The sequence below is a fragment of the Pempheris klunzingeri genome, chromosome 10, assembly GCF_042242105.1.
Source record: "Pempheris klunzingeri isolate RE-2024b chromosome 10, fPemKlu1.hap1, whole genome shotgun sequence".
Classification (NCBI taxonomy): Eukaryota; Metazoa; Chordata; class Actinopteri; order Acropomatiformes; family Pempheridae; genus Pempheris; species Pempheris klunzingeri.
Genome location: NC_092021.1, coordinates 15,132,194 through 15,154,601, shown reverse-complemented (window position 1 = coordinate 15,154,601; position 22,408 = coordinate 15,132,194). Strand labels below are relative to the sequence as shown.

Sequence of the window (22,408 nt, the reverse complement as noted above, 5' to 3'; positions counted from 1 at the left end):
CAAAGGTGACATCTTAACTTGTGTTGTTCAGACTGTTTTTCTAGAGCTGTAGCTCAATTGTAGACAGACAGCGGTGTCTTACACATCTCCTCCAGTCAGGGCCATATCTCCCTCCAGATACACATAAGTACTTGATGAGGCAAGACAAAGGGAACCAGCGACAGAGTTTTAATTCATGTCTTTCTAATTAGCCGTCTCTGCCTGCCATCCCACTGTCATTCTGTCATGTGAAAGAGTTCACAGCCACATCCCCCTCAAAGCTCCTCATTCCACGTTGCCATGTGAGTGTCAAAAGCTAGTTAATGAGATTCAGTGGATTTATCTCCATCCGTCTCTCCGCAGCAGCAAAGTGAGATGGTGTCTTGCTTGCGTATGTGTGCGTGTGTTCACGTGTGTCTGTATGTGTTACTGGCAGAAGGATATCCTATTAGGATGGAGCTGTCTGATTTCTGTCCAGCTTGTCTCTCCTCAAGGTTGCTGTCATAAAGTAGCAGCAGAGACTGGTGCTGAATGGACCTTTAAATAAATCTCCCATATCATCCTGTTCCTTGGCCTCTCAAGCTGTCTTTCATTCATTTCAGCAATAGAGAGTGACTAGTAGGCCATCATACATGAGAATATGGATGGTGCTACACTCTATGTAGTTAATATATGTAAGATGTATTTGAACAGGTTATTAGGTGTTTTAGAGGGGATCCTCAGCTCTCACTTATCCATAGCCTTGATGAACAGTGATTGTGTTACTGTAGCAGTTTAGTGTTCAAAAGTTTACATTTTAAACTCAGTTCCCTCCACTCTGTACCAAAGTACCTGGTCTAACTACCCGGTCACCTCTTAAATATCTAAAATAATCTTAATCTGATACACACTATCAGAGAGGTATTATTTTAACTATATGTTTAATAATGAAGTTGTAGTTTACTGTGGTGTTTCTGGACAGCAGACTTGTCTGTTAATCATACTACACAGACATCTTGTCCTCTGTGAACACATCACTCACTGAAAGGAGTGTATCTGCTGATTAGAAACATTCATTCATTATCATGGCAAGTAGTTAAAATGTGGTAAAGTTTGAAATCTTTGTTAAAATACACTCTTCTGCAGTAGTAGACTCTTTACTGGCAGATCTCTCAATCCAGTACCTAAATTGGCGTTTGACCTTTTAACCCCCGACACCCCACTCATCACAGATAACCACTCAGCGCCCCCCGATGTGACGGGGCTGTCGGAGCGCTCCCCGCTTCATGCGGAGCGGCCCCAGGTGGCCTCAGTGCGAGGCATTTCCCGTGGCTACAACCACCACACCAGCGTCATGGAGACTGCAGATGGTGAGTTTCATGCTCTCTCTCTCTCTCTCTCTCTCTCTCTCTCTCTCTCTCTCTCTCTCTCTCTCTCTCTCTCTCTCTCTCTCTCTCTCGCACACACACACACACACACACACACACACACACGGAGAAAGTCACCTCCCTTTCCTTTTCTACCCTGCTGTCTGTCCCTCTGTCTTCTCCTTAGTCAGACTGGCACAAGCTGCTGACTGACCCTCGTGTGTTGCCATGGTAACACTGCACCTCTCCAAGCCCTTCTGCAAAAGACAGTGTTTCTACCTTAATGCTTAATATGTAGTTGATGCTGATAAAAACATGCAATTATCATTGATAATGATTTTTTTTTCTCTTGTAGTCCTAAAAAGGAAAGTTCTTTGAATAACGTTGCTAAACCACATTATTAGAGGTGCTTCTTGTGCTCAGTTTTAATGCATTGATTCACCAGCAACATGACACGATGAACTAATTGCTCCCAAACAGCGTTCATCATTCAAGCAGCACAGTCTGGTATCCAACCAATATTGCCAGCTGTTTGTAGATGGGCCATTGCAGATATTGATAATTAGATGCTGTGCAGTGAGATGGGTACCCAGTGAAACAAACCAAGATGATGTGTCATTATAATGCCTAAAACTTTTATTTAACTGGCCGTTTCTTCCTGGTATTATTGTAAGTCAACTTGTTTTATGATTCCCCCCCCCCCAATAGCACATGACATTTCCAGAAACTTGTGTTTTACGATAGATGTTTTTTTTTCCAACGAGACTTCAGAGAGTTGCTATAGATGACAATCTGGACGACCAGTCTATAAAAGGAGTGACACTGTATTCCTGCCACCCCTCCATCTTAATTTCTTCAACATCAGAGCTGAAATGCTCCTTTGAATTAATGTCCAATGTGTTAATAAGCTCGCAGCCAGAAAAGTGTAACACAGCTTCAGCAGAGCTGTTACCTTCCTGCCATCCGTCCTCTTTCATTAAGAATATGTGCGTGTCTGAGTTTTCACTGCTAATAAATGCTGAACCAGCCCACTCAGCTGACACATAAACAGGAAGGGATTTGTTAAATTTATGGATTTTTAAAAGATGTAAACAGTGTCATTTATATCCCTTCGCGTTCAAGATGTTTCAAGCCCACACTTTCCCACAATGATCAAAAACAAGAACAGAAGAGAATCTTTGTTGCTGTTGTACAACAACAGTCTGTGCCTGAGAGCTTCTTAAGGCTGCTCTCACCTGTGTCTGTCTGCTGATAGATCACTCTATCACACATCAACACTTTCTCACACATGCACACACACACGTGTGCGCGCATGTGCACACACTCTTAGTGTGTTAGTTAGCAGTTTGATTGACATCCTGATGTGTCTCTCCTCCAGGCTGTGAGTGGAGAGGTGATGGATCCCTCAGTTTAATGGATGGTATTTATAACTGTTCCTCCAACTCTATGGTAGTCTGCTATATGTGCACTCTACTGCGTGTGCATTTGTGTTTGTGTGTGTTGGTGTCTGCCTTCGCCTCTACTGTCAGGTCTAGCACTTGTCCAAACCGTGTGTTTTCCAAATATATTTGCAAAGCTACAGTGAATTCAGATGTGTGTGTGTGGGTGTGTGTGTGTGCAGTGTGTAACCCTTAATGTTCTTCAAATTTGTGTTGTTGAAGCAGATTTTGTGAAAAGGCCTTTCCTGTGACAGGTGTAACTACTCATTCTGGGTTGTGAATAATTAGCATGTTGACACACTGGTTTCTGCCTTCACACTGAGACACTAAGACTTGTCAGTTTATTTTTCTCACTATATTCAGTGACACAAGCCCGTTAGCCTGTAGCCACACAGTGGGCTCTTTGACGGCAGCCGTCTAGCACTGTTGCCATTTTAATAACAACACATACTTGGGTGTAGAAAACATGCCACGCAGTAACTTGGGTTCCATCTGTTCTCAGATACTGACACTGTATGTGTGGGTTTCTTTATGGAGCATGCAAACTGTGGTGCATTTTTTTGTCAACAAATCCCATGAAAAGGCCAAAACCAACAATTAATTAATCCTACTAATAAATATTGTCTGTGTATACAAAGCCTAATACAGCTCATTCCTCTGCGCCATAGACCTCCATTGTTGCCAAAAACTATTAAAAATGGCATGTCCCTTCATTATTGTAACAAACATGGGCACTATAGTTTATTTTAAGTCAACTCAACATACATCTTCATGGTGCCATAACCACTCACCAGAGCACCAAATGTGTATTAATCTGATCAACAAATACAATGTTCCTTCTCTTTTGAGTTCAGTAAAAACTACAATGCCCAGCTGTTGAAAGAATCACATCTTCAAATGAGCTTGTGGCTGAGAGTCAAAGACAGAGTAGGGACGACAAAAATATTAAAAAGACAGACTAACACATTAGTTGGTTTTGGTCTGTCCAGTGGTTCAATACTTACTGTTGTAATTTGAAGTTGTTATTTGTAGAATATGGCCAGACTTGTTCTTTATTTCCAATTTTGTTATGGTCTGAGCTTGTTGGTAAATGCATTTCTGTTAACTGTGAAGATCTGTTGTGGCATTATTGTCTCAGAATTAAACTAGAGCAGGGTAAATTATGAAAACATGAATACGTTAATTATAGTCATCATCACAGACGGGTCCTGGTTGACTGTGATATTAATGATCAAGGCCCTTGAGTGGGTGGGGTTCAGGGCCCACAGATGTCCTGTGTGTCTTGGGCTTTCTAATTGGCCCATCAGGTGCGGTGCTGACCCCCACACGTCTATTCCCAGTACATCTGCCCCTACACGAGGAGGCAAAGTCTGTCTGAGCCAGGCTTATTATAGTAAGATAGATCATGCAAGCTTTGTGCAGCTGCGGCCTTCATCTCCTGTGGCTGTCTGGAATGTCTGACGTAGTCCACCCCTCCCCAACTAAGTATGAATTCATATGGAGAAAATGATGGAGTGGTGATTATGCTCTGCACATACCCTTGTCCAGAATGTGAGGGACACTTCTCTCATTCTTAGTCTGTTGTTTCCCTTCTGTCTTGCACTTTCTTTTATGTCTTCATGTCTCTGTGATTTTGATTTCCGAGTATTGTAATTAAGTTCTGGTTCAACGATTTCAACATAAATGTCAAATGACTTACATATATTTTGACTTGACTGGGGTAAGGTTGATGTTAGTCTCCCAGTTATGAATTTTGCAGAGCGTATGTGAGACAGACACCTCATGAATCACTTACTGCTGTGAGGACATCTTTGTTGCTAGGCAGCAGCCTAGCAACAACAAATGCGATTTATTTAGCCCGCGAGGTCTGTCAGTGATTCCAGAGAGTATCTTGACTGAAGGACTGTAACCTTTGACCTCCAGGTGACTGGCGAGGGCCTCGAGGTCCTCTGTTTTGTTGTCTTGCTACAGTGTTGGTGTCAGCTGGCTGTCGTCTGTGTCTCATTAAAGCACCACAATGACCTTTTCTCTTTTCTTTTCTTATCTGTCCTCCGCTCATCCATCCTCCTCCTTACTTCATCAATCTCTCAATCAATCTGTCTACATGCATCTTTATCTACTGTACTGCCTCCCACCTGCTCCATTACATCTCTTTCCACCACACATATCCATATCCTTGTCTTGCCATGTTTATTCCCCCGATCTTTTTCTTTTCATCCCCTCCAATCTCATTGTGTAGGTGTTCCAGTCAACAGTCGAGTCTCCTCCAAAATCCAGCAGCTGCTCAACACTCTGAAGAGACCAAAGCGGCCACCGTTGCGAGAGTTCTTCGTCGACGACTTTGAGGAGCTTTTGGATGGTAAGCTGGCCTGAAAGCAATTACATTGCTTCTATTAAATCAATAAATCATGAATAAAAGCATCCCTCTGTCTGTGGTGTGATCAGCATACTGATCAGACACTTGGCAGTTTTGAGTGTGACAGCCACCTCGGCTGTAATATTTTGCCCTATTTTTTTTTGTAGTTTTCAGCTTCAGTATTGGTTATTTATAAAGTTCTTGTTGCAGCTGAGATAAAAATTCACACTGACCTCACCACACCTCACAAATCAACAGTCAGGGTACACTTTCAGATCAGTGGTTGTTATTTTGTCTCTCGGTGGAGCTGAGACCACCAGGTGTGCTAAGGGAGTGGTTAGGGAGTACAGTGTACAGAGACACACACACACACACACACACACACACACACACACACACACACACACACACACACACACACACACACACACACACACACACACACACACACACACACACGGCGGACCAGCCCTCTCTAACCATTTCCTCCATTCCAACCAGCCCATCGTGGGTTTTGGGTGGTACTCTGCCAGGCTGAATAAACACTGTGAAAATAAATAACCAGCAGGAATAGTAAAACATCAGCAGGTAATTGTAAAGCACAGGAACTGTGGCACGGCAAGCGTCGGTGGTCTTCTTGGTGTGTGCAGAAAAACACACAGAGCTGAAATGGCAGCAGGCTGAACACTATCTGTTCCCGCTAGAGGTGTTTTATTTGGCGGGGACATCTTGCCAGCTCAGTTAAGCAGCTCTGAATTCCACTTATCAGAGATTTCAGGAGAGTGTGAGGGGAGAATAGTGATGGAAAGGAGCAAGTGAAGGAAAGTTGGGTAAAGGATGAAGAGAGATACCTGTGTCTTTCAATAAGCCATAGCTCCAAGTTTCTCATGAATTTGTATCTGAGGCAGCTAAGACTGATAAGGACAGGACACACCTTTAATCCTTCAGTCTTTCAATCCCCACACTACCTCTATCATCCTGCCTTCCCTCAAAAGATTTAGGATTTACAATTTTACCATTTCTTTGTTATTCATTCAACCAAAAATACACACAGAGCTTCTTTCCCAAGTAGCTCAGATGGCACCAGTATACCAGGAGCTGGTTCCGCTTTGTTGCTACATACCCATTGAGCCACATTCACGCCGATATTCTCTTCCCCATGTGTTTAGTCCAGCAGGCAGATCCCAACCAGCCAAAGCCAGAAGGTCAGCAGATGAGTACCCTGGAAGGGGAGCCTCTCGGGGTGGTCAACAAGTGGCCCCCTTCCTTGCCAGCAGCCTTACAACGATGGGGCACCACTCAGCCCAAGAGCCCCTGTCTAACAGCACTCGACAATGCTGGCAAGCCCGTCTACACACTCACCTATGGTAGGTATCAACCTGTGGATGACTGGCTTCAAATTTACAACGGAAATGGAAAACAATATCATCTCGTTATCTATTCTTTGTGGATTTCTCTGTACAAATAACAGACAAGGAAGTGTCTCTACATATCTTATCTGCTGTTATTCTCGCCCATTTTGTGCGAGTTGATTTGCAGGTCTGGGGTTGTTAAATTAAATGAAATATTTGACACTGTATGTTGACCTCTGTAGGTAAACTATGGACCCGCAGTCAGAAGCTGGCCTACACTCTTCTTAACAAGCTGAGCACCAGGAACGAGCCTTTACTCATGCCTGGAGACAGAGTAAGTCATGAGATAAAACAGTGGTGGTCTGTTGCATATTAAATTCCTTATTACATTACAGACATTTGACTGAGGCTCCTAAAGTGAATGCAAGGGTAGACAAGTTCAATTCAAAGTCTGGAGCCATTGTATTTCTCTTAACAAGAAGTAGTGTGGAAAATTGTTGGGGAAAAAAAGTTGATGGATATGAAGTTAGCCTCCTTCAAATCTTGATATGTCTGATTATTCCCTTACTGAAGGCTGCATGTTTTTGTTCTCTCTTTAGAAATAAAACATCACGACTTCATTTTTTGTGAGGGGAAGGAAATGTTTGGCTTCAGATCTTGATCACAATACTCGCTACATAACATATTATGCCTGTGATACACCTGCAGGTTGCGCTTGTTTTCCCCAACAACGACCCAGTGATGTTCATGGTGGCGTTCTACGGCTGTCTTCTGGCAGAGCTGGTACCTGTGCCTATTGAAGTGCCGCTGACCAGAAAGGTAAAGGCAAATGCAAAATGCAGTCTCCTCGAATGTCTGACTTTGTCTTTAATAATGAAATTATATTATTTTTAATATTAATTATGTCATCATTATTTTGTCACAGAGCTTGCATTAATATGCCGATGAATATTAAGAAAATTAGGATGATGTATAGACATTTTTATATGTACTGCTCTGCATAATCAGTGCAGAGCAGTAGTGACCCCTGCTGGACATTTGACCTCTAAATGATTGAAGGATAGTCGAGATGTGCAGTTTTTTTCAATGTGGATATTTACGATTTATTCCAATATCTCAGATTACCTGTTTGTTCCAAACAACATCTAGCTTCTTGGTAATGTGTTGCATGATTACGACTGCAGCAGCAGCATTGTTTGTTTTAAATGTTGTAACTACACAGCGCCGTAATGCATCGCCGTTTCCTTCCATCCATCAGCTCAAACCGAATGAAATTCATCCACATTAGTTACACAGGCTGAATATCAATGCCTGTTCTTGATTGCCCTTTATAAGCATGCTGTTGGCAGACGCTGTCCTGTAATTAATGAGATTTGAGTGAGGTGAAATGATGTGTAATTCCAGTCAAAATATTAGATCACAGGCCAACTGTTCTCAGGAGTCAAACTCATTCGCTCGCTCTGCCAATTCACATTTTTCCTCCCTCTCACTTTCTGTTCCTCTTTATTTCTTCATCCCCTTTTTTCTTCCTATTACTTATTTTCCTCCCTCCAGGTATCTCTCCCATTTTTCTCTCTCTTTTTTTTGCACAGTGTGGTTTGCTCAGCTGTACGCTAATTTGCACAGCCAATCAAATATGAGTGAGTGTTTGTCAGATCTTGGGCTTCGTTCCTGCTACGATTGGGCTTTGATGCTCAGTGGTAGAGTTTTTAATAGTGATTGGCTGTCACTCTGCTTTCTTACCTGCTGCTCCTTTGATGTGCAACGATCTGAGGTTTCTTCTTCTTCGATCTCTATCCTTCTTTCTCTCCCTGTTACAATTCCCACATTCCCTTAGAGCATCTTTTCTCAAACCTTTTATGTTCTGAATTTTATTGTTCTTAATAGTTGTTGTGTGATACTGTTTGACAAAGTTTGCCAGTATGAACTTTTGTTTTTCATCGTCCTTGGTCCCCCAGGATGCAGGAAGTCAGCAGATTGGCTTTCTGTTGGGCAGCTGTGGCGTCACGTTGGCACTGACCACTGATGCTTGTCAGAAAGGTTTGCCCAAAGCACAAACGGGGGAGGTTGCCACTTTCAAAGGTACAGCCGGTTTTATTTTCATTTTGACTGTCTGTACAGTTTAATTTGGTTTGTACTGACTTCACGTCTCTTTCTCTGCAGGCTGGCCGCGGTTGCTGTGGTTTGTGACAGATGGAAAACATGTTGTGAAGCCTCCAAAAGACTGGCATCCTCCAGTACGGGAGGCCAGTAATGACATAGCCTACATAGAGGTAAGTGGAGTTTCATTGTGGATAAAATTTATATTTCATTTGTGTCTAATATTTCTAAGGCAATAATAAGTACTCTTCTTTTTCATTTAATGTTTGCCATTGTTTTTGGAATGAAACTGTTCAAATGTTTTTTCATGTTTCTTATATCCAGTATAAAACCAGCAAGGAAGGAAGCACCATGGGGATCACAGTGTCCCATTCAGCCATGCTGGCTCACTGTCACGCCCTCACACAGGCCTGTGGCTACACTGAAGGTGAGGAGGACTCTCTGCTTTTACTCATTTGTGTGAAAATGGAGGAATAATTAAGAAATGTAGATACTGGGCTTGGCTTTTTGGAAATGATGTGTTGTTTTTTCTTATTTATAGTGCATGTTAGATAAGGCAGAGCACATTCATTGAATACACCTATTTTATTATCTATAATATCATAGAATTCCCCTTTTACGTTGCTCACAGATCCTATTATGAGTGTAATTAAAGTCTAGTTGAGAAATGCAGCTGCTCAGCTGGTTGTGTTTCTTTCTGTCAGACCTGGGTCAGGTCTGCTTAAAAAGAAAGCGAACATAAGGCACATCCTCTCCTCCAGTGTCCCAGTTTTGCTCTAAATAACTCCTAACTACTCCAGCAGCCCCTGGAGACTCTCCAGGTCTGTTTCTGAAACTTTTTGGTTTGGTGCTTCACTCAATCCAATATAGCTACAGTCAGGATTTACATATCATTACACAGCTTCGTTTACTGAGCTTTTGTTGTTTAAAATAATAGGATGATGTATAAATGCTCTAGTAAAGAATAGGAATGCAAGATTAAATGTCACAGACCCCATTTCACCACTAATCTTGGCAAAATCTCCTTTTTGATTTGCAGCTGAGACCATAACCAACGTCCTGGACTTCAAGAGAGAAGCAGGATTATGGCATGGTGTTCTCACTGTGAGTAAAGCTAATAGGAGGGTTATATAATTGGAAATAGAAGAGATCCGTGCTCAGTTTACTGATACAATATCTGATTTATCTGACTTCTTTCCTTTGAGGGTTTCATCAGTATATAAATCCATTCAAACTAATGAAGTCTTTATGGCTAGAAACACCTTGTCTCATTATTTGAGAATTTTTAACCTATAGTAAATTATTCACTTTCTTCCAAAACATACTCAACCTAACCTTGAATGATGCTTTTAAACATGCCTTGGGATTTACATACAACTCATAATTTATATTGACCTGTTGTTGCACGTTTAAATTCCTAAAATGACACAGCAGTACCACAAACATGTTTTATTTGTACTCATAGCATAGTCAGTGATAACATCTTGTCATGACTCGCAGCTTGTTTACAGAGACATCATGTAATTATAATACCCTCGTGGCATATTTTTGGTGCTTATGTGATGCTTCTCCGTTCCCATGGCAGAGTGTCATGAATCGGATGCACGTGATCAGCATCCCTTACTCCTTGATGAAAGTCAACCCCCTCTCCTGGATACAGAAGGTTCACACATACAAAGGTGAGGTTCAATCTATATTAACATTTGTCACTGCGTGCCGGCTCTTGGAAGGAATAAGTTCTGGACAAACCAGCCTTATTTCATCGTAACTGTAGGGTGCATTTTTTTTTTATTGCTATTCAGTACGTAAAACTGATTTTATTTATTATAGTGAATTCTATCATACAGGACATGTCACATGCAGGACAGTATATAGGTTTTCACAAGAAAGCACCTTGAGTAAAATAGTTAAATAGTTTACACAAAATTTTCTTAAGACCATACTTGGAGAGAGAGTATGTTTCAGTTTTGACTCTCACTGCACATTTGACAGGCGGATGGATTCAAGCAATAGATTGTGGGACTCACTGATCTCCAGTTCAGTTGCGTTATCCCAGTGCAGGTCGAGCACAGGAGGCCCGCTGAGTCACCTGTTGGCAACTGAGTCAGGCCGTGCTGCTATTTGTCTGTCAGATTTTATGCTCTGCAATTGGCTGTCAAGCTGGATGACAGAGGAGGTGATTGGCTGATTCTATTACGAGCCTGTCTCTTTGTCTTTGTGTCCCCTGCGCAGCACGGGTTGCAGTGGTGAAGTCGCGGGACATGCACTGGTCTCTTCTGGCCCAGAGAGACCAGAGAGACATCAGCCTGAGCTCACTGCGCATGCTCATCGTAGCCGACGGCGCTAATCCATGTGAGTCCACCTGCAGATTCTCATTTAATAAAATAATTAAACACCCTAAAGCCACAAGAGATTACCATTGATTTGTTTTGTTGTGTTTGCTTGCATGTCTGGCTTTGTGTGTGTGTGCATGCGTGTGTGTGTGTGTGCATTTGTGCGTGTGTGTGTGTGTGCATGCGTGCGTGTGTGTGCATTTGTGCGTGTGTGTGTTACCACAGGGTCGATATCCTCCTGCGATGCCTTCCTCAACGTGTTTCAGGCACGTGGGCTGCGACCTGAGGTGATCTGTCCATGTGCCAGCTCTTCAGAAGCCATGACTGTCGCCATCCGCAGGTGAGCTGCTGTTACTGCTTCTTGTTAGAACAAAAGCGACCTGCCACCACTTTGCATTACTGTGCTATAATATGCCAGTGCATTCCCGACATTGGCTAAATCCGGGGTGGAAAAGATGGAGATTTGTGCTACTTTAACACAGAGGTTCTCTGCTGATCACAGGGCTCAGTCATGGAGAAGGATTAGGAAGACAGAAAGACTAACAACACATGCTTCAAATAGGAAAACTGGCTCTATTTTTGAAATGAAAAATGCCTCTTTTCTGGATTATGTTTCCAGCTCTAGCTGCTGTACAGACTGAGTTGCGCAGTTTGACTTGAAAGGCAGAGGAATTAAAGAGGAATCGGTGACAGTGTTGTTTTCTGACATCTGCAGCTATCTCAACTGCAGGTTTTTTTACATCTTGTGTTCAGTAATAACAAGCGTAACTGTGATAATGTTTGTCTTGCAGACCTCCAGAAATGGGTGTTCCTCCTCCAGGGAAGGCGGTGCTGTCTATGGGGGGGCTGAGCCACAGTGTGATCCGTGTGGACACGGAGGAGAAACTCTCTGTCCTCACAGTGCAGGATGTGGGACAGGTCATGCCTGGAGGTACCGTACACTGTGCTGCTTTTTAACATTTTGCTGCCGTTAATGAGCAAAATGCTGAAGATAAAGATGAAAGACAGACACAACCGTCTGTCCTCAAAGAATAGCGGTGGTCGGATTAGATTTTGTAAAATCTAAAAACTAAACTGAAGAGTTTAGAAATAAGTAATCCAAACAGGAATCTGTAAACTAATTTAGACATCTGCTTTAAATGATATTTCATTGTTCCTAATGTCCCACCCTACTGTCATCATGCGTCTCCAGCTCTGGTTTGTGTGGTGCGGGTGGAGGGAACACCCTATCTCTGTCAGACAGATGAGGTTGGAGAGATCTGCGTGAGCTCAGGTAGCACGGGTGTAGCTTACTACGGCCTCCCGGGCATGACCAAGAACGTCTTTGAGGTGAGGTTCATGTGTGACAAATTCTGCAGTTCATGTCTTTAGATTCTGTATTCATAGATGTGTATTTGTAAAGACAGTTAAAATTTGTTCTTGATCAATGAATGTGTGTTTTTTTAACGTATTGTGTCTTGTTGCAGACCATCCCAGTCACATCATCCGGGCTTCCCATCAGTGACAGACCTTTTACCAGGACCTCACTGCTGGGCTTTGTGGGACCAGTAAGTTCTACCTCATTAATGTGCAGTCTTTTACCCATTCATAATGTTGATGTCTGTCTCGTAACATTAAGGTGGCCCTGTTAAAAACACGAGTTCTCAAAGACGTCCCACTTATTTTGTAGTTTTGGCAGCACATGCTTTTTAAGGACATGTCAGCTGAGGCCTCAAATAGTCTCCTTTTATCATAGATCATCAATCTGCGATGTTCAGTGACGTATCTTTTTGATCTATTTTACCCAACCTGCCCCTGTCCTACGTAAAGGATCAGTTCACTCAAATCACAGAAGCATCTAGAAATATCTAACCATGCAGATAGTTTCAGTTTATGTGCTCAGGGCTTGAGATATATGTCTCCAAAGCTTTGGCTTGATGCAATAGAAGAAAATGGAATTTCAATTGAGCTAAAATTCAACTGCAGTGTGTCTTTTCAGAAACAACTCTGTGTGGACAGTTTTATAGGAGTATATACTGAAGTTCCTATGAAAACTTTTTAGAAACTACCTTTAGATGTTAGTTTAAACAAACAACTGTCACGTTTTACCACTTTAACATCACGAGTTGACAGATAATGATGGTTTTTATTCCTGTTCTGATTTTAAGGACAGCTCAAGGGTATAAAGGCATTAAGTAAATCTTTTCAAGTACCATTGCCTCTCGTGCTATGTGTCTGGACGCATACTGTATGTGTCAGCAGTGTGTGTGCTTTGTGTTTCCCACCAGGACAGCCTCGTGTTTGTTGTGGGGAAGATGGATGGACTGATGGTGGTCAGTGGGCGGAGACACAATGCTGATGACGTAGTGGCCACAGCATTAGCAGTGGAGCCCATGAAGTTTGTGTACAGGGGGAGGTAAAAGAGGAAGCAGCTTTAAAAACATCCAGAATTTAAAAACTGTGCCTCTCTGTATACTGTATCAATAGAGAGTCAGTGAATCAGTGTTTTTTGTGTTGTGTGTTCCCAGGATAGCAGTGTTTTCTGTGTCCGTGCTGCATGATGAGAGGATCGTTGTTGTGGCAGAGCAGAGGCCAGACGCCTCTGAGGAAGACAGCTTCCAGTGGATGAGCCGCGTCCTTCAGGTGCTCATTGTGCTCTGACTTTTTCAGATCTCATCGCATAGTCACATCTAATTTAAGGACTATACATCTGGTTTTATATGTTTTATCTCCAAGTGCAAATCTGGTATGCTTAGTTAATATTACTCCATCTAGTTTTATATTATAAATTGATGTTCTACCTTCCAGGAAATCATTGGTTTACATATATATCAATTTCATTTTAAAAGCAACTTGCAAAACTTTCAATCTTCCTTGAAATAATTTATTGCAGTGAATAATTCTCATGTCTGGGATGTTGAAGCATTCCTGAATGCATTACATTAAGAAAGATGTTTAAGGATGCTATTGCTGTCCAGGTTGAGTATCAATACTGCCTTAATGCAGGCCTTGGAAAATTATATTATTCATAGTTTATATTTAATGTGGTAAAAAATAAATGTATGGTAAAAAAAAAAAAGATCAAACTTTTTGTCTTGATTTGGTTTATTTTCTAATCAAAAAACAAAGAATTGGATTGCAAAAAAACACAAAAACTCATATTGTTGTGTTTTAATAGAGTAAAAGTGAAACAACTTCCTCTCATTTACTTACTAGCTTTACTGATCTCAAATTTTCTGCATGTTACCCATATGTTCCCAGGCCATAGACAGCATCCACCAGGTCGGGGTATACTGCCTGGCTCTGGTGCCTGCTAACACGCTGCCTAAGGCTCCGCTGGGTGGCATCCATATATCTGAGACCAAACAGCGCTTCCTGGAGGGTGCTTTGCACCCCTGCAACGTCCTCATGTGCCCTCACACATGCGTCACCAACCTGCCAAAGCCGAGACAAAAACAGCCAGGTAGCCCACCAGATGTCCCAGCATGGATCAGGTTTAGAGACAAATGTGGCATGAAAACTCATTTATCTGGTTTCTCCATTTTTTAGCGCTGTATTACATATTTTCGTGTTGATATGAATGTTGGCTCTAACCTCACTGACATGTATGATGACATTGGTGCGTGTGGTTGTGCTGGACAGAGGTCGGTCCTGCTTCTATGATAGTGGGCAACCTGGTGGCAGGCAAGAGGATAGCACAGGCCTGTGGGAGAGACGTGGCCCAGCTAGAGGACAATGACCAGGCACGTAAGGTAGATAGTCATCCTCATTTCACCCACTCATCACATCCGCACACACACTGCAGACACAGGTAAGGATCCCTACTGGAGAGAGTGGAATCTGAAAGTTATGTGAATGAACACAGGCGTGGTGGAACTCAGATTTCACTTGTATCACCACCCATTGCTCTTTTCAGCTTCACATCATATCTGTCATTCCTTCATTAGAAAAACCACCATGGTCCATCATTTCATGCGTGACTTTGCTGTGTGTTCCCCTCATTTCTCTGTAGTTAACTTGATTGTCTCTTTCCCCTGTAGTTTCTGTACATACAAGATGTGCTGCAATGGAGAGCTCAGGCCACTCCAGACCATCCTCTCTTCCTGGTTCTCAATGCAAAGGTATTGGCTTTTATTCATGGTATATAGAATGGTGTTTTGCAATAGCAATATATAATGTGATATAGTTTATTTCTCAGCAAACCAGATAAAACGATTTATCTATTTTTCTTGTAATCTACTTATCTAGTTTATGTCTATTTTTGTCAAATTCAGTGGATTGATGCAAAAATTCTTAACTCCAGTTTTCTAAAAAGAAAAAATAAGCAGTCTTAATTATATGTTTGCTACAGACAAGGAAACTAGGTTGCAAGGGACTAAAACAGCAGGAGATGTTAAAATGAAAGCTACCTGGATTGAAATCTCTACTGGCTGATGAATCAATAGGATGATGAAGACGAGCCGCTGTCTTTGAAATACAAACAGCAGTGTAAATGGATGTACCGTGTGTTCTTATCTTTTGCTTTTCAGGGTACGGTGGCCAGCACAGCTTCCTGTCTGCAGCTCCACAAGCGGGCAGAGCGGGTGGCTGCTGCACTGATGGGACGCCTCAACACTGGAGACCACGTAGCACTCGTCTACCCACCAGGTAAGAGGTGCTTCTAACACTAATGCTACTTGTCCTTTCACTTCTGTTCTTTAGTGTGACAGCTATGTCCTCACTGTCCCCATCTTCAGTTCTTCAGTTTTTCCATTAAGCATAGTCACACTCCAGAAGAGACTGAGGCTCTCAGTGATGTTCTTAATGTTACTGTAATGCCTAATCTACTGTTATCCCATATTCAGTTCATCAACTACAAGGTATAAAATGCAAAATTCTAAATATAGACATTTGCATACAGGAATCGACCTGATTGCCACCTTCTATGGCTGCCTGTATGCTGGCTGTGTGCCAGTCACTGTCAGACCCCCACACCCCCAGAACCTGGCAACCACTCTGCCCACTGTCAAGATGATTGTTGAGGTAATAGAGTCAGCTGACCTGCATCTAAATGCTAATCTAATCCCTCTCTGCACAATTTTTACAATCATTAAACCTGACAAATGTATGTATTGACAAATTGCAATGAAATAAGATATATTCAAAATCAGCTCTGCCAAATGAGGGATGCTTTTCTGAATTACATGTAATGTAATATATATGTATTAACAATGTTATATGTGTGTATTAAAGGTCAGTAAGTCGGTGTGTATCTTGACCACTCAAGCAATAATGAAACTGCTGAAATCCAAAGAGGCTGCAGCTGCTGTGGACATCAAGAGCTGGCCCATGGTGCTGGACACAGGTGAGTTGTATACACTCCCACATCACACAGGTTTTCAGTTTATGCTCTCGTATTCCCACCAAAGAGTAGATTTTTTTTTTTAGCAAAGAAAGGACGTGATCAGTGATTTCCATGCCTGCTTTGAAATCTCTCCTTCACTCCTCCTGTCCATCCCCCAGATGACCTCCCCAGGAAGAAGAGTCCCCAGATGTACAAGCCCCCGACCCCAGAGATGTTAGCTTACCTGGACTTCAGTGTGTCCACAACAGGCATCTTAGCAGGGGTCAAAGTATGTTGAAGGACACACATGGGCCATCTGGGTGTTTGATAGGATGTCATAGTCTGTTGTGCCAGTCTTTCTTTGTTTCTGTTAGTAGGACTTTTATTAATTTTAATATTTACAGTCTGCTGTTTGCAGGTAGAGATTATGAGTAAAACAACAATATGGTTACTGTCATTACTAGCTAACAAAATACAAAACTAAATGTTTAGATCGGGTAAACTTCAGCACATTAAAGTTCACAGGCAGCTGGAGGGTATTGCTTTATTGGGCACCAGTCCAGTTGATTATAGAGAAAGTTCTTTTCTTAAAGCAACCATCCTCACACTGCTGAGGTGTCCAAGTGATAACGGATGTCTAAAAGCTCAAGGAGTTGTTTTAACTTAAGGTGTTTTTAACTTCCAAAATCCCATTTTGATGCATCATTCATGTCTTTGTGTGTCATATCATCTCCTCTAGATGTCTCACGCCGCCACCAGTGCCTTGTGTCGCTCCATCAAACTGCAGTGTGAACTGTACCCTTCCCGGCAGATCGCCATCTGTCTGGACCCCTACTGCGGCCTGGGCTTCGCACTCTGGTGCCTGTGCAGGTAAACCAGCAGCTCTGGACACACGAATGACGGTCAAATCAGAAATAAAAGCATTGGTGTTGAAGAGCCTTTGGCTGGACAGAAACGTTGTGTTGTTTTCTAGTGGAGACTTTTTTGTCTCTGTCTTCACATTCAGCCTCCCTGATTCCATGTATGTTTATGGTTTCAGTGTGTACTCAGGCCACCAGTCGATCCTAGTTCCCCCCCTGGAGCTGGAGAGCAACGCGTCTCTGTGGCTTGCTGCTGTCAGCCAGTACAAAGTGCGTGTCACCTTCTGCTCGTATTCAGTCATGGAGATGTGCACCAAGGGCCTGGGTTCACAGACAGAAGCACTGCGGGTTAGTTTCTCTCTACAGGTGTTGAGTCATGTCAATGGTGAAGCAACAAACTGCAGTTTTCCTCCATTATTCATTTTCCCTGTGGTGCTGTTGCCGACAATGTTAAGGTACTCAGCTGTGAAACACTTCACCTCTCCGTGTCTGTATGCTGATTACTGTTTTTACAAATCATGTCTGTGTTTGATAAGTAGAATCTATCTAATAAAAAGTTCTATTAATATGAAAATGTAAATTGCTTGCAACTTCCTCAGTCGTCTTTGCAAATTGAGAAAGAATATTACTTAATCCTTATTTGTTTACTGTATTAAACTACATTTGTGTTTTCACACAATTTACATAAAGTTTTTAGTTTTTGCTGATCCAACTTTTCTTTTTTCCATTTGCAGTTGCGAAATGTGAACCTGTCTTGTGTGCGGACATGCATGGTGGTAGCAGAGGAGAGGCCCCGCATAGCTCTCACTCAGTCCTTCTCAAAGATCTTCAAGGACTTGGGGCTTTCGCCACGCGCTGTCAGCACCACCTTTGGCTGCAGGGTGAATGTGGCGATCTGTTTGCAGGTAAGCGGGTGGTCAAGGAAAAAGAGGAGGAGGAGGAAGAGGCGGCTTAGGGTTAGAGAGGTCCAGAGTTCATGGTGGTCAATGTTTTAGGGGGCAAAACTGGCTATAAATCTATGCAATGTTTTAGAGAAGGAATGAAGAAATCCTTGAAAAATGTAGGCAGTGAATGTTGTTGCTTTACACAGCCTGTTCAGCTAGTTTATGCAGCAGTCAGTTACAGGAAAAGAAAATAAGCATGTAGACCAGATGTACAGTTGTGGTCAAAAGTTTACATACACTTGTAAAGAACATAATGTCATTTCTACAACTCTGATTTTTCTCTGATAGAGTGATTGGAACAGATACTTCTTTGTCACAAAAAGCATTCATGAAGTTTGGTTCTTTTATGACTTTATTATGGGTTAACTGAAAATGTGACCAAATGTGCTGGGTCAAAAATATACATACAGCAACATGAATTAGCAATTTTGGTGACTTAGAAAGTTGTGTCAATGAAATGAGCTTCATAGCATGGCTTCTTAACTTCTTGTGAGTGATTATGAGTGACTACAGCTGGTGACTTCTCTGAGGCCATTTAAATAGGGCTCATTGGATACAAACGCCCACAAACGCTACAATCGGAAAGTCAAAGGAGCTCAGCACGGATCTGAAAAAGCGAATCATTGACTTGAACAAGTCAGGAAAGTCACTTGGAGCCATTTCAAAGCAGCTGTAGGTCCCAAGAGCAACAGTGCAAACAATTGTTTGTAAGTATAAAGTGCATGGCACTGTTTTGTCACTGCCATGACCAGGAAGAACATGCAAGCTATCACCTGCTGCTGAGAGAAAATTGGTCAGGAGGGTGAAGAGTCAACCGAGAACCACCAAAAAGCAGATCTGCCAAGAATTAGAAGCTGCTGGAACACAGGTGTCAGTGTCCACAGTCAAGCGTGTTTTGCATCGCCATGGACTGAGAGGCTGCCGTGCAAGAAGGAAGCCCTTGCTCCAAAAGCGGCACCTTAAGGCTCGACTGAAGTTTGCTGCTGATCACATGGACAAAGATAAGACCTTCTGGAGGAAAGTTCTGTGGTCAGACGAAACAAAAATCAAGCTGTTTGGCCACAATGCCCAGCAATATGTTTGGAGGAGAAAAGGTGAGGCCTTTAACCCCAAGAACACCATGCCTACTGTCAAGCACGGTGGTGGTAGTATTATGCTGTGGGGCTGTTTTGCTGCCAATGGAACTGGTGCTTTACAGAGAATAAATGGGATAATGAAGAAGGAGGATTACCTTCAAATTCTTCAAGATAACCTAAAATCATCAGCCCAAAGGTTGGGTCTTGGGCGCAGTTGGGTGTTCCAACAGGACAATGACCCCAAACACACATCAAAAGTGGTAATGGAATGGCTAAATCAGGTTAGAATTAAGGTTTTAGAATGGCCTTCCCAAAGTCCTGACTTAAACCCCATTGAGAACATGTGGACAATGCTGAAGAAACAAGTCCATGTCAGAAAGCCAACAAATTTAACTGAACTGCACCAATTCTGTCAAGAGGAGTGGTCAAAGATTCAACCAGAAGCTTGCCAGAAGCTTGTGGATGGCTACCAAAAGCGCCTAATTGAAGTGAAAATGGCCAAGGGACATGTAACCAAATATTAGCATTGCTGTATGTATATTTTTGACCCAGCAGATTTGGTCACTTTTTCTGTTAACCCATAATAAAGTCATAAAAGAACCAAACTTCATGAATGTTTTATGTGACAAAGAAGTATCTGTTCCAATCACTCTATCAGAGAAAAATCAGAGTTGTAGAAATAACTGGAAACTCAAGAGAGCCATAACATTATGTTCTTTACAAGTGTATGTAAACTTTTGACCACAACTGTATGCTCGGAATCAAGAAAACAGAAAAAGGCAGTAAAAGGGTTAGGGTTACTCCAAAAAGTAATATGTCAATATACACTTATTCGATGGTAACAAGAGCAAAATGGTTCATTTGGTGAAATGCTTCTGTTACATTTTGCAAAATGGTGCAAAATGTAACAGAAGCATTTCAGCTGGCACAAATAAGCAAGTAAAAAACTCACATTTATTTTATCACCTGAATGGAGGTAAATGCAAAGAAATAATCTTTTTTTATGCTTTAATGCCTAATTTATGGGTTTAGGAAATGTATAAAGGTTTATATTTCATAGGTTTTCGAACATTGGCGAAAACACCATACCAAGCTTCTCAGTCTGACTGTTCATCATTTTTCTTTCCTCCTGTGGCCCTTTGATGTTCTGTTTAACTTGGTTCTCCCTATCCCTGGTGGTTTTGTTCATGAGTGGGTGTGTGCATGTATGTCCACATATATAAACACATATCTATACATATATATATATATATGTCTTTATTTATCTGTCCTGCCCTGTCCCGTCAGCCCAACAGGTTAGGGAAACTGGCTGAGCAGGTAACTGTAGGATAAGAGTTGCTGTTTGCTCATTGGGCTGCTGCTGGATCTGTGTGTGTATGTGTGTGTCTGTGTGTGTTTGTTCCTCATCTGGCATGATTTTTTTACACTTAACTTTAATTCACTGATTTCTTTTCTTGGTTTCGTTTTCCTCTGACAGGCTTAAGCTTCACTTTGCCTCTATTCATTTTAGCCGAGTCTTACCTGTACCGGCTGGCTCTCGACCATTGCTTTATGATAGGTTATACGTGATGTGCTACCATGAGCTAGCAATATGAACTCTGCTGCAATTAAGTTAATTTGGGAGGACTTCTGATTTGAGTACCATGTCAAACCCTTTGATCTAACTGAAACATTTTACCATATTTAGTTTATGTGTTGGTTGTAGTGGATAATTATTTTGTTTAATTATTTAGTTATTTATTTAATGAATATTCTGCTGGTAGCCTCGTCTTTTCTACCAGTAGTCATTTAGTGTGAGACATATTTTTTTCAACTCCTCATTAACAAATACTACACACAGTTTTGACGGTTAAGTCGCACAGGATGAGCCAACATGTTGATCAGGTTCTTAACAGGAAATGTTTGACAGTAGTGATTAATTCACTTGTTTTTTTTCCTAAACTTTATTCACTGAGTGTCAAGACAGATAACAGATAACATTAGTATACAGAGTTCCTAATATGGCTTTACATAATCACAAAACACACTTCAGAGTAAACGACAACAAACAAACACACAGAACAAACAGAACGATCCTCATAGTGTTGAGCTTTTTTCTTTCCCATTGTAACAAAGTAGAGGATGTCTATAAAATCCACGAGAGATGAGTAGGTGGAGCGAGCCAAGAGAGTTACAAAAGCTATACAGTTTTTCAAATAATTTGATATTGCAGGCGTGAGGGTGACTCTGACCATGAGGCAGTGATTCCAGATTGTTTGACAGAGACTGAGGTCATTTGTGAGATTGAATATTTCCAACTAAAGGTTATGCAACATATGGATGTGCCTAAAAAAGATTTTTAGGAAGATTAAACTTCTCTGAGAGTTCTTGTAAATATAAGAATATCTTATCAGCATATCTTTGATATCTTTGTCTTTGATTGTTTTGATCCCACAAGCCTGCCAGGAAGAAAATGTTCTCTATATTGAAGACGAGTGGATTAATGCATTTTCTGCTAGTGGAGCAAAAAGGCCAACATAAACATTGATTTGGCCATTACATTTTTTGAATAGGGAGAGATTTAGATTAAGATTGACGGGAGCATGAACAAGAGTGGACAGGGAGTTTGGTCTAGAAGAGGAGGACTCCCTTATTATCTATGATGGGGGAGATTCATGCACTTTTAATTAGGCTAATCAAATCGCTGGCTTTGGTTTTATTTTTTGTTTGTTTGTTTGTTTTTTTGGCAAAGACTAATCTCTGTATTGAGTCTTGTTGATGTTTTCTAAATAAACAGAATCAGCCCGCTCTGTGTCTTGCTTTGACCTCACAGACAGGCGTTCAGTGACTCATTGCCAGCTTGTGTTCTGGCTGCATGCTGGCAAAGGAGTGATGGGAAACACAATGTGCTGTGACCAGTCTTTCAGCAATAATGATGACAAATCCCAAAGTGGAGGGGATTAATATCTGACAACCAGAATCAGTTCCTGAGACATGGTGCTCAGTTAGACTGTTTCTGACATTTGTTTGGCTTTTTTCTTACAGAACTTAAGCATTCGACGGAAATAAACTACAGCTGATTTATTATTTCTTGTATTCCTTCTATTAACCGGCACTGCAGCTTTTCCCGACCTTCTTACACCTGTATGAAAACAAACTGGCAGCATCAGAGCAGGTGACTTTAACTCTGCAGGTACTTACAGCGTCTGTGGCTACATGGCTGAGTTTTGCCAAAGTCCTAACTATCATAGCCTGGCTGGTCGGCTTCTGGCTGCCCCCCTCCCACCCCGCTTTGTCATCAATTGTGTCATAAGCAGCTTCCACCTCCCCTCCACTCAGGCT

At 41.8% G+C, this 22,408-nt stretch overlaps 1 protein-coding gene across 4 annotated transcripts in view; it reads left to right on the top strand.

Moving 5' to 3' along the window:
* dip2a (disco-interacting protein 2 homolog A) overlaps positions 1-22,408 on the top strand; it is an 84,536-nt gene that overhangs the window by 57,292 nt on the left and 4,836 nt on the right. Inside the window, exons 6-33 of one of the 4 annotated variants that reach the window (XM_070838470.1) lie at positions 1,191-1,328; positions 2,704-2,745; positions 5,004-5,123; positions 6,290-6,487; positions 6,715-6,806; positions 7,181-7,291; positions 8,431-8,554; positions 8,636-8,745; positions 8,897-8,999; positions 9,612-9,676; positions 10,158-10,251; positions 10,805-10,924; positions 11,131-11,245; positions 11,697-11,836; positions 12,098-12,234; positions 12,372-12,452; positions 13,173-13,300; positions 13,413-13,527; positions 14,146-14,347; positions 14,527-14,627; positions 14,925-15,005; positions 15,414-15,531; positions 15,785-15,906; positions 16,117-16,228; positions 16,387-16,496; positions 16,947-17,077; positions 17,247-17,415; positions 17,802-17,972. In XM_070838470.1, the coding sequence (XP_070694571.1) occupies positions 1,191-1,328; positions 2,704-2,745; positions 5,004-5,123; positions 6,290-6,487; positions 6,715-6,806; positions 7,181-7,291; positions 8,431-8,554; positions 8,636-8,745; positions 8,897-8,999; positions 9,612-9,676; positions 10,158-10,251; positions 10,805-10,924; positions 11,131-11,245; positions 11,697-11,836; positions 12,098-12,234; positions 12,372-12,452; positions 13,173-13,300; positions 13,413-13,527; positions 14,146-14,347; positions 14,527-14,627; positions 14,925-15,005; positions 15,414-15,531; positions 15,785-15,906; positions 16,117-16,228; positions 16,387-16,496; positions 16,947-17,077; positions 17,247-17,415; positions 17,802-17,972 (3,350 nt within the window). Of the gene's footprint in view, positions 1-1,190; positions 1,329-2,703; positions 2,746-5,003; positions 5,124-6,289; positions 6,488-6,714; positions 6,807-7,180; positions 7,292-8,430; positions 8,555-8,635; positions 8,746-8,896; positions 9,000-9,611; positions 9,677-10,157; positions 10,252-10,804; positions 10,925-11,130; positions 11,246-11,696; positions 11,837-12,097; positions 12,235-12,371; positions 12,453-13,172; positions 13,301-13,412; positions 13,528-14,145; positions 14,348-14,526; positions 14,637-14,924; positions 15,006-15,413; positions 15,532-15,784; positions 15,907-16,116; positions 16,229-16,386; positions 16,497-16,946; positions 17,078-17,246; positions 17,416-17,801; positions 17,973-22,408 lie in introns of all 4 variants that reach the window. The other 3 variants (XM_070838469.1, XM_070838472.1, XM_070838471.1) reach the window with 3 other exon arrangements.